The following is a 12574-nucleotide window of genomic DNA, read 5'->3' as shown; positions in this document are numbered from 1 at the left end:
GGTCTGAACCCCCTGACTCGAAAACCCCTTAGCTCTTAAGATCCTTGCTTCAACAGCCACGCCGTTAAAGCCAGAATATGCAAACCCTGATGACAAAAGGGACCCTGGGTTAGAAGATCTGGGCGAATCGGCAACCGCCACGACCAACCTCCTGCCATGAAGAGCATGTTGGTGTACCAAGCTCTGCGCGGCCAATCCTGTGCTACTAGAAGCACTGGAACACCCTCTCTCTTCACCTTTTTCAGTACTCGAGGAAGCATGGCTATCGGAGGAAAAAGGTACACTAAGCGGTAGTTCCAAGGGACGGACATAGCGTCTACCCAGACTGCCCCGGGATCTCTCGCACGGGAACAGTAGTGGGGAACCTTGTGATTCAACCGAGATGCCATCATGTCGACATCCGGTTGACCCCATTTCATCACCAACTGTTGGTCTCTCCATCCGGAGATGTTTCATTCCCCTGGATGTAGAGTCTGCCGACTTAGGAAGTCTGCTTCCCAATTTTCTATTCCGGGAATGAATACGACCATGATTGCCAAAACGTGAGCTTTTGCCCACAGAAATATCCTGTGAGTCTCCCTCATGGCCAGAGGACTCCTGGTGCCGCCCTGATGATTGAGATATGCCACTGTTGTGACATTGTCCGATTGGATCTTTACTGGCTTTCCCTGCAGCAAATGTTGCGCACTTCTTAGAGCGTGAAACACTGCGCGTAGTTCCAAGACATTTATTGGAAGCTTGGACTCCTTTTGAGTCCAAAACCCCTGAAGCTGAGCCTGAAGACATACAGCCCCCAACCCCGAAGGCTGGCGTCTGTTGTAATTAGAATCCAATTCCAAATGGAGAACAAGCGGCCCCTGGAGAGATTCTGCCTGTGTAGCCACCAGATCAGCGACTGGCGCATCTGCGGAGACAGGCGAAACACCTGACTCGCCAGATTTCGATGAGATTTGTTCCATTGCGACAGAAGTTCCAACTGAAACTGCCGTGCATGAAACTGAGCAAACTGGATCGCTTCGAATGACGATACCATCTTGCCCAGAAGCCTCATCGCAAAATGAATGGAGGGCCTCCTTGCCATCAACAGGGATTTCACCATCCCCTGTAAGGCTAAAATCTTGTCCTGAGGAAAAAATACCCGTCTCAGAAGGGTATTGAATAGAAGACCCAGAAACACCATCCGCTGTGATGGGATCAACTTGGATTTCTTGAAGTTGATAATCCAACCGTGCGACTCCAGGGTTTGGATTGCTACCTGAATGTGTAACAGAAGCTTCTGCAAAGAATCTGCCTTTAGAAGCAGATCGTCCAGCTGAGGACCAAACAGAACACCTCCTGAAAAGGGAATGGACTCCAGAGCCTTTTTGGACTCTACGTCCGCCTCCCAGGACTTTAACCAGAGAGTCCGACGCGCTGCCACTGCCAAGGCAGAAATGCGCGCTGCCATTGTCCCCGCTTCCATAGCAGCTTCCCCTAAATAATCCGTTGCCCTCTGAATCTGTTCCACTAAAGGAATCAATTCAGAGGATGGCCTGCCAGCCAACAAACCCTCAGACAATTGTTTTCTGACCAGCGATCAACAGCTTTGTTAACCCATGCTGATGCTAAAGCAGGCCTCAAAGAAGCACCCGCTGCCACCGCCTGAATTAACTCTTCCACACTCTGACGATCTGCTGGGACCTCCAACAGAGAAGCAGCATCTATTTCAGAGCTCAGCGGTAACTCACTCTCTTCCTGGGAACCACAATCAGAATCAGATCCATGTCCCAGAAAAGAGGCGGCCACCCGCCTCCGTTTACTTGAGGAAGGCGGAGTGACCGACTGCATCATCCTCTCCAAGGAGGAAGAGACCGCTACCAGACCCTGTACTGAGGATGCAAGACCCTGCACCCAGGCTGGTTCTCCAGACTGCACTGGAGCAACAACAGGTAAAGCCTGAACTAAGGAAGCAGAATCAGAAGATTGAGCAGCCTGAGACTGTACCTTCTGAGCAAGCAGTTCCACTGTATTAAATAGAAACCGAACCCAAGCAGGCTCCTCCGTGTTTGAACAGACAGCCACTGTTTCACCAGGAGTAGTCTCCGTGGGCCTACAGGACACACACAGAGCCTGTGTTCCTGAATGCCCAGACGGTAACTTAACATGACAAACAGCACAGGTGAAACTTAACATAGAAGCACCAGCCCTGCCACGTGTAGATTTTTCCCTCTCAGACATGTTCAAAGATGGTACAAAACAGTACAGTAAAATACACACAATACAGATAACAAGCAGCACACAAACTACAAGAGAAAGTGAGCCTGCATACAGCCAAAAGCTCCTTAGTGTGTAAAAATACAAAAGGCTAAACACACCACCCCCAACCCTTTACCTTACAGTATACAGGATAGAAAAGGGGAGAAGCAGGAGCTTTAGATATGGCTGCCTATTCAGGTGTCTACACACGAGGAGTGAAAGACTACCACGGGGGAAGTGCCGAGGAGTAAAACAAACACACACACACACACACACACACACCACCCTCCCCCCTCCCGGGCCCAGCTCTGGCTAACATTTAAGACAGACAAACAACTCCACCAATCCACAGCCTAGCAGGGCTCACTGAGACAGTGACCCTTGCCTGACCCTGTTCCCTGAGCTAAAAATAGAACTCTTATCTCTACCCAATTAAACAGACTTCTTTTAGGAAAAAACAGCCAACTCAGGGAACCCACTGCGATTTCTAATGTCTCTCTCACAGCACTACGCTGAGAGAGAGTTTCACTGCTGCCAAACCTCCAGATGCAGTGTGTGCAGACAGCATGCTCTCTGTACTTGGAGGACAGACCCCAGCCACCAACAACTGTGTCTGGCTCCAATGGAGGGTTAAATAATCGGGAAAGGGAGCAGGCAGACAAGGAGGACCTATACGGCACCTCCGCTCCCCCCCCCCCCCCCCCCTGCAGCCAGGGCACAGCCGTCCGTGCTGTGCGCTTAACAGACCTCCCCCATCGCTGCCTCACACTCTCCCCGCCGGCCGCAGCCGCGGGAGAGCAGAATGAATGAACTTTGCAGGTGGAGCCAGAGTTTTAGTTAACTAAAAGTTAAAGTGCCAGCATTCGCCTGCCCTACTGTATACCCCAAGGTCCCCCGGTGTCCCCCAAGGGATGTGAGAGAAATAAACTAGCGTAGATGAACATATAAGCATTTACTTGCTGGTTTGTGGTATGAATCCTTAAACAGATAGAGTGATAATGATTAGATCTGCCAGTTTGTATCTCCAGAGCTAAAGCCATACACATCAATACAATATTCCCCCTCATCTCTTCCTTTATCTACAGTAGAAATCGGTCCTGCAGCTGCCACATCAAAAATCTGTAGGATTTATCATTTGTGCAATGCAAGGTCGTTCAGTTGGTTAAGGTTATAATTGATAATAGCTGTAAACAAAGATACATTTATAATAACCTTGTTGCAACCACAAAAAACTCGCACCTGTTCTTGTGTCAATTGCTTGGATCCAGATTTCCATCTTTTTGATGGAAGGAGCCGAGAAGATGTATTCAGATCCATCCAATGCCCTGGAGATACAGAAAACATATTACCTGTGGTGATCAACTAAAATACAAGTAACACTCACGGAGCGGAAGAAATGCTCCACGGCTGCCATGACAGATTGACATATCCTGTACTCTGGACTGCATTGTGAATTACTACATATGTGCTTTGGAACATTGAATATTTCTACATAAATAATGTTACAGTGCTCACAGCACAATCATGTTGTTAGATTGGGTTGAAGTGCTTAATTTCAATAGCAAATACGATAATATAAATGGGATTTTACCTCCATCTGTATATACAGGCTTCCTACATTTATCAGTAAAGTATATTTATAAGCAAAAGTAGCTTTGTTTTATTGCTCAAGGGCTTAGTTGTGTCCTATGCAAACCCTGCCTGCTCTCCTATCTGATGCAACATAGGTCTGAGCTGTCAACATTGTAAGTTCATATAAGTAAATCCCTTTCTCTGAGGCTCGGATGGTGGATTATATTTTAGCCCTAGGAGGCGCTGGAATAAAGAACCAGCTCCTTATATCTCCCACATTCCCTGCTTCTCCAGTTCAAAATTAGCCCAGACAATCACAAGTAGACAAGAGAAGGAGCAGACTTAGAGACACACACGTTCCTGAGTGGGTTGGTCTGCGCCTCCCTAGCCTCAAAGAAAGGTATATTCTCAGTCAGCAGTAGGGAGACACAGATGGTCGGATGTTCCAACGCCACCCTCAAGGGGAGCAATGGCTGAGAATCAACAGCCACCAGAAGGTCCTTCTTACACAAAGAAGTCTTCCACACAGGCATCAATGTCTGCTACATAAAATGTGGAATAGTTATATGGGGACAACCAGCGGCCTGGGTTCCAGGATGGAAATGTCCAAGTTACTTTGGAGTTTTCCTGCCAGGATAGGTAGGTGGGAAATGCAGTCCACAGATTGCACTAGAGACTGAACCCACTTAAGATCAGGTATTGTTTGCAGAATTTCAGCCCCTGAGTGTGTTGTGCAGAGCAATGCAGGTAATTTATTAAGGCATTTGATACACACATAACTGTGCACCACCAAAGTCTGCTCTCTAGTGCCACTCATTTAGGAAATGGATTCCTGGGTATCAGACATGCTGACGGCAAGAGTCTGTCCTCGTTGGTCGATACCACTTTGTCTCTGGAAAGGTTAGACCTATAAATTAAGGTTGTGCAGGCTGAATCAATCTGGGGGCTGTAGCACTAAAAGACAAGCTGACTGCACAGAAGCTGCTGCTGTCTTGCACCATGTGTACAGGACCTAATTGGTCCTGTACCATCAAAAGTGGGAGTATGGAGAGGCCGCTTACCCTGGAAACTCTTGCATGTTGAAATGCTGAACAAGGTGCATTTCATTGCTGAAAACACCGCCACGTAATCCACAACATCTGATCAAGATATTTCAATGGGTAATTTGTGACTGATGGAAAACAGTGTTGGATGGATTCTACATTTGCCCTTGTGTGTTGTGTCTGACTCCATCTGGATGCAGCTCCAAATTTTAAGTTAAGTGTCTGGATTTCCCTGTGTTTGGGAACCTTTAAATTACAGACTAGTGTTTGAAGAACTTTCATTTTTTATTTTATTGGGTCCTAAAAATTCCAAAGGAAACACAAACTTGCAAAAATAGAGACTATGGATGCCATTAGGTTGTATGTAGGAAGCACATGTATCCATACAGGGTTATACTCTACATCCAAAAAAGTACAATCTAAAGAAAAGTTGGTTAAAGGCACATATCAATGGAAACTAGGCCTAATTAGACAGTGTTTTACTTTAAATGTCTAAAAATGTGGTTCTATACCTCACACTAAAGGTGTTTGCTTTGTCTGAAGAATCCTTTATCCTTTCACAGACTGCATCGGTCACAGTGACTGAAGGAATCGCTGTTTCGTTCTGAAAACAAGATATTACATACATCAATATCCTGTCACGTTTGTGCTCTGGAACGTGTGATTGATAGATCTACCAAGTATCATTATTAGCCCTACAAATGTTTGCAGAGGGCTATTGATTAATCTCTCCAGGTATCACAGTGCTTTGTGTAAAGATATTTTTCGTTCACTGTTTAAATATGCATGGCAGCTCCCATATGATCAGTATATTATTATGCAGCCCGCTCCTACTAGACTAGTTTACAAAACACTTCATTATGTAGTGACTTGTATACAAAGCAGAGACTATTGTTTTGGACAGCATATGAAAAATATGATTTTTATACTTACGTTAAATCCGTTCCTCCAAATCCATTTGGGGACACCAGGGACATTGTAGTATAGAGTAGTGGGAAACAGGTGTTGGGAACTTGTTAACTAGCCCTAGCTCCACTCCTTTATACCCACCTTCCTGTTCAGGCTTCAGTTTATGTTTAACCAAGCCCCATGGATAAGGAGACAATAAAGAGAAAAACAACAACATCCTCTTGAACAAAAACACAACATGTCACACAACAGGAGAAACCAGAGTGTTAAGGGAGGGCCCTCGATGTCTCCAATGGACTAAGAGAAACAGATTTTATATACATATAAAAATCCTATTTTCTCCCACGTCCAACTGGGGAACACCGGGGAAGTCCAAAATCCGTCACCACGGGTGGACCGCTTAGAAGAATTGGCACGAAGCACCTTTCTCCCAAAACTTGCATCCACTGATGCAAAAGCGTAAAACCGAGTAAACGTCTGAACGGAGGACCAAGTGGTCGTCCAATTTAGTTGAGGCACCATGTTGTGCCGCCAAGGAAGCACTCACCGACTTCGAGGAGTGAGCCCTAAGATTATCTGGAAAAGGCTGCCCAGCCCTACTATAAACCTGATGTATTACAGCCATAATCCACCGAGCAATAGTCACCTTAGAGGCCGGCCAGCCTCTCTTGTGTGCATCATAAAGGACCAAAAGGATCCTCATTCTTGTGCGAGTCCTACGCACATATGAATGCAAAGCTCGGATCAGATCTAGAGAAGGAAGATAAACTTTGTCATCTCTACCCTGACCAAATGTTGGTCTTCATAGGACAATGTCCTGATTTATAGCACTTTAGAAAGGAAGGCCTAGTTCAAAGAACCATCTCATGAAAGACGAGAAGAGGAGACTTGCAGGATAATGCTGCAAGCTCAAACTCTTCTAGTTGAAGAAATGGCCAAAAGGAAGGCAGTCTCCCATATCAGAAATTTCAAATCCACCATGTCAAATGGTTCAAAATGGGAATGCTGCAAAGCATTCAACACCAAGTTTAAATCTCAAGACACTACCGGAGGAACACAGAGCCTGAATCAACCCCTGAATGAATATTTGCACATCAGGCATCAGAGCGAGTCTTCTTTGAAATAAGACAGAAAGAGCAGACACCTTACCCTTAAGCAAGCCATTGTCCAGCCTGTCCTGCAAAAACAGAAGCGACCTGGACAATCGAAAAAAAGAGGTACCCTTTCCTTTCACATCAGCCAATATATATTCTCCAGGCACAATGATATATTTTGGCTGAACCCATTTTCCGAGAACAAACCATAGTCTGCACCATGTGCTTAGACAAGCCCTTAGCTCACAGAAACAGGGCTTCAACAACCACACCGTAAAGCAAGACATTCTAAACCAAGATGATCAGTCTTTGACTAAACAGGTCTGGCCAGAGCTTCAGACACCACAACTGACCCCCTGCCATGGAGAGAACGTCAATGTACCAGGTCCCCCCTGGCCAATCAACGCCACCAAAATGACCATAACACCCTCTCTCTTTACCTTCTTTAAGAACCTTGGAAGCATTGCTACCGATGTCAACAGGTCAACTAAGTGGAACCGCCAAGGAACAGACATGGCATCTACTGAGACAGCCAGGGAATCTCTTGCCCGGGAACAGAAGAGCTGGACTTTTGTTTCAAATGAGATGCAATCATGTTGATGTCCAGTTGACCTCACCTGTCCACCAACCTGCGAAATACCTCTGAATGGAGGGATCATTCGCAGACATGCAGAGTCTGTATGCTGAGAAAGTCCAGCCCCCAATCTTCTAAACCTGGAATACAAATTGCCATGATGGCCTGAATGTGAGTTTCGGCCCACTGAAAGATTCTGTCAGTCTCTCGCATGGCTAAAGGGCTCTTGGTGCCGCCGTGGTGATTGAGGTATGCCATCACTATGGCATTGTCCAACTGTATCTTCACCGCCTCCCTTCCCTAAAGCAAAAACCACTGGCAGTTCCAATACATTGATTGGAAGCTTGGATTCTTTCAAAGTTCAAAGACCCTGAAACCGGGTATGAAAGCAGGCGGCACCCCAACCACAAAGACTGGCATCCGTTGTAACCAAAGTCCTTAGATTGAGAAAGGGCGACCTCTGCAGATATTGCAGCCACTAAAGTAGCAACTGAAGCACTCAAGGTGAAAGACGGAACACCTGACTGAAAAGGTTCAGGGGGGGATCTGTTCCACTTCGAAAGGAGTTCCAGCAGAAACGCCCATGCATGAAACTGAGCAAACTGGACCGCTACGAAAGTCGATACCATTTACCTCAAAACCTTCATGCAGAAGTGTACAGAGGTCTGCTTGATAGCCAACAGTTCTTGCTATCTTCTGCAAGGCCAGAGTATTGCCTGGGGGCAAGAACACTCACTGGTTTTGCGTGTTGAATAGAAGGCCCAAAAAGATCATCCATTGGGTCGGAGTCAACTTGGACTTCTTGAGGTTGAGGATCCAACCGTGGGACTCCAGAGGCTGGATTTTACCAGGATATGGGACTTGAGTACCGCCGGTAACTCCACCTTTAGAAGATGATCATCCAGATAAGGGATGATAGTGACCTACTTGGACCGCAACTGCGCAGTCATGACCACCATGATCTTGGTGAAGTCCCCAATATAGGGATGAAACATGTCAGCTGGTGTTAATGGAGTTTGATGAAGGACAGAAGAGCGTGTTCAGCATTATTATTTCTTTTAAGATTGTGCAGGACTCTGAATGGTGTTTACTGTCTTTGGTACTTTTTTGAACAAACAGTGGTGAACAGTGTTTAATAAGGAGGAGAGTTAATCCTAGCACTGTGAGGAGTTGGTTGGTAATTAGCGGTGTATAGCCGCTTATGTGACAGTCATCTGACCTCACGTCACTGGAGGTAGGCTTGAGACAAAGTATACAGAGATTACACAAGGAGTCCTGTTACCAAAGGGCGCCGAGCCACTTTCAACAATTTAGAGGAGAACAGTGTGGTAAGATGTGACATCAGTTACATATGCTGTTTTACGGTACCTGTACCCTTCCCTTAGAGACATTGCAATTGGATTGTTTTGGTGTGCATTTGAGGCCTATTATCCCTATTATTGAATTAATACAGATGTGAAGACTCTAAATTAATAGAGCTGAAGATAATTATTTGGAGGTATTTTTTGTAGCTCAATTTTTTGCAGCTTAATTTGCTGCTTGTCTGTTTACTTCCATATGACTGTTTTGGAATTGAAATAAATGAATACATATTTTATCTGCATGAGGACACCCCTTTAGAATTTTTCCAAGAGTCTATGTGGTTTTATTGGTTATATTATTGTGTTTCATTTATATATGTGTTTTACAAATATTTTTCTATATATAAAATTTATTTTAAATTTAATTTATGGTGTATTTGCATATAGGTATTCTAGAGAGCGCGGCAAAGTTTTAGAATTCTATTATTTATGGTAGAAGGTTGTGGTTTGCCTTTTTTTTTGCAGCAGCAGCCAGAGGTTTCCTCATTATTAGTATTATATTACTTTATTATTAGGGAAGTTTATTAATTTAACATTTGTTTATAATTATTGTTATCCTTATCTTTTTGCGCTAGTGATTAGTTTAATATCTATGATCTTGGTGAAGACTCGTGGCCAGACCAAAGGAAGTACCTGGAACTGGTAATGGTTCGACTGAACCGCAAACCTGAGGACGGACTGATGACCCTCCCAGATGGAAACATGCAGATAGGCATCCTTGATGTCTAGAGCCACCATGAACTCTCCCTGTTCCTTGCTGTGAATCAACGACTACAAGGACTCCATCTTGAATCTTGGCGATCAAAGGTTTTAGATTCAGAATTGGCCTGAACGAACTTTCGGGTTTCGGAACAAGAATAAATACACCAAACCTTTCTGAGATTCCTTCAGGAATAACTACTCTAGAAGAAATCAGGGAATGGATGACTTCTCGCAGAGCCAATCCCTTTATCCAAAATGCGGGGAAAAACAACCATTAGGGAGGATGATACTTAAGGAGAATGATCATGTACCCTCGGTTCTTAATTCCCTGTACCCAGGCATCCATGGTAGAGTGAAACCACAGATCCCTGAATAGAAGACTGGTTCCCACCATGGCTGACTCTAGTGGGCAGAATATGTCTGTCACATCTACTGCTTGTCTGCTGAGACATAGCAACTGGAGGTCGAGCAGACCAGGTCTGACATCCACATTGTAAGCCACCCACTAGATTCCAACATCCTCTCTAATGAGAAGGAAACAGAAACCAAACCCTGTGCTGAAGCTGCTAGACCTCATACACAGGCCGATTCTTCAGAGTTCACGACCACAGCAGCCGGACCCTGGCCCTGTGAACCAGGAACGGAATCCACCACACTGCTCACAGAGGCAGAGGAGATTGGGGACAGACCACCCACTGGATAGAAATGCACCAATCGGGCAAGCTCATCCACAGAATTGACTAGTGACTAAGCCCAGGCCTGCAAAGGCCTAGCCAGAGCCCCCTGCCACACAAGGCATGCGATCCACAGGTTGGCAGACTGCGCATAAAGCGTCCCCGACTGACTGTCCCAAAGGGAATTTTGCGTTCCATGCGGCACAGGTGAACTTCGACATAGAAGGCAACTCAGCCTTAGCACACAAGGATCTCCCTCTATCTTATATAATAAAACACTGATAGGAGAAAAACACACAGGAAAAGCAAAGAAAGTGAGCTGCAATACAGCCAAAGATCCCTAACAGTCTGAGGGACAAACCACTCAGAAAAAAACAGCCCCACAACCCAATACCGTACAAGACAAGGGACAGAGAATGGGAGCACTATGCTGGGAGAGGTTTTCACTTACCTGCTGCCATCCCTCCAGTGCATGGTGAAGCTGCGGCTGCTCCTGCGCAGTCGCTGCTTAGGGACACCGGTTACAACCTGCGGCGACTGTGGCCAGCTCCCCGGAGGTGTCCAGCGATAGGAGCAGCAGTGGAGGCACCCATAGTTCCCTGCTCCAAGCAGCTCACAGCTGGCAACAACGAATCAATAATAAGCCCAAAGTGCCCTATACGCCAGGGCACTAAACTTAAACTGAAGCCTAAACAGGAAGTGGGGTATAGAGGGTAAGGAGCTAGGACAAGTTAACAAGTTTCTTAAAGTGCCAAAAGCCTATTTCCTACTACTCTATACCCCAATGTCCTCAGAGTCTACCAAATGGACATGGGAGGAGACATCAATTTCTGATGGATAGTTTGCAAAGCCTGGTGGCCAGAGTATAGAGCAGAGCTCCATTATTGTGACACAGCAGAGATTAATTACAGGGATGCGTATTTACAGAGACGTTGGGGCTTTTTCTCATCACTCTCCCAACTGCTCTTGGTGGAAGCGGAGTCACTTTAAAAAGAGCAGGCTGCTAGCACTTTCTATTACTGGTTCTTCAGTTTGGTGCAGGACATAAAAGTGAGTGAGCAGTCCGCATGATCACAGCCATTAGGTCCTGGGGAGTGCACCAACCTCTTCTAATACTAACTATATCAGGTATGGATGTGGAAGGGATGGGGGGGCAAGCTCTGGACTGGTATTTGTTCACATCAATATGAAGAATGTATATATTTATATTTCCCTCTACATATCCAAGAAGTGACATTTTTACAACCACGTGGCTTTGCTCTTGCACTACAGTACCTTGGCTTCATCCCTCTTTGCACGGTAGAAACTCATGGTCTGTCCACGGAGTGTAATGTAATAAGAGTACCAGAAGTTGACTGGACACACCTGCAGTTACACAATAGATGGAAAGCACATGATTAAAGCATGTATAGTCTATAGATTTTTTTAAAAGTGGTTTTCTGCTTTTGGACTACCCCATTAGCTAACTGTTACCTGCCCCTTCTACCATATAGCAAATATAACGCCTTTTTGGGAATGCAAGATATATGGTTTTTAATATATAGTTATTAATGTAACTTATTTTGTTTAATGTCTCTCCTCTTTAGGTTTGTACTAATATTACATTCATATGGAATGATGAAACAACTATGTTATAAGTTTACATGCCCCAAGGCCATTTTATAGGTGACTACCAATCAGAGACTTATTTGAGGTCTCAATTTGTTTTTTTTAAATTTATTTATCGATTATTGTTCTAACAATTTATGGTTCTTGTGTGTTTGGAATTTGGAGTCTAATTTGCAATACTAATGGCTTCTTGTGAATGTATAAAATATTTTTTTCTGTGTGCAGCCCTAGGGGGTGCGCACAGAAATCCGCGATGTTGCGGTGCCCGGGGCCGAGAATCCTAATTAAATATGCCCCCTAGAATGCTCAGCCAGATGGCTGAGGCATGGCTTCCCTATGTTATGTTTGGCCATCATTTGCTATATGGTGTTGAAATCTCAAATAATAAATATAACTAATCCTGCCCTGTTAATAGTTTATTACTGTACCTTTCCACCAGGCAAAAATGTCTGCTTTGTCTCCATGAATCCATTTATTATCCTAGGAGTCTGGAAATAAAAACAAACAGATTAACAGTAGTGACATAGTCCTCAAATAACAAACCTGCAACATCATGTATTTACTGCATCAGTAAGTAGCCCTCGCATGGGTCCCTAAAAACCATAATGATGGTTCTGAGGGACAACGGACTTCAATCTCTACAGTGTTTCCCTCTGGATAGATGAACACAGTGATTCACACGGGAACTACTGAAAGTGAACTGCAATAGTAGGTAGGGAAAATAAACTTCAGGAAGGAGAGTATAGAATAGGCTGCTGTCAGTAATCTTATATATATGACATAAGGACCTTGCCATGAAAAG

The 12574-nt window shown here is 44.9% G+C and overlaps 1 protein-coding gene across 1 annotated transcript in view; it reads right to left on the bottom strand.

Annotated features, from left to right (window-relative positions):
• SPTBN5 (spectrin beta, non-erythrocytic 5) overlaps positions 1-12574 on the bottom strand; it is a 179426-nt gene that overhangs the window by 5391 nt on the left and 161461 nt on the right. Inside the window, exons 64-67 of the mRNA XM_075192975.1 lie at positions 12201-12260; positions 11440-11529; positions 5363-5454; positions 3475-3560 (exon numbers count right to left, since the gene is read on the bottom strand). Of these exons, the coding sequence (XP_075049076.1) occupies positions 3475-3560; positions 5363-5454; positions 11440-11529; positions 12201-12260 (328 nt within the window). The remainder of the gene's footprint in view (positions 1-3474; positions 3561-5362; positions 5455-11439; positions 11530-12200; positions 12261-12574) is intronic.

This window comes from Mixophyes fleayi, chromosome 12 (genome assembly GCF_038048845.1).
Source record: "Mixophyes fleayi isolate aMixFle1 chromosome 12, aMixFle1.hap1, whole genome shotgun sequence".
NCBI classification, from domain to species: domain Eukaryota; kingdom Metazoa; phylum Chordata; class Amphibia; order Anura; family Limnodynastidae; genus Mixophyes; species Mixophyes fleayi.
This window is presented reverse-complemented; position numbering and strand designations above follow the sequence as displayed.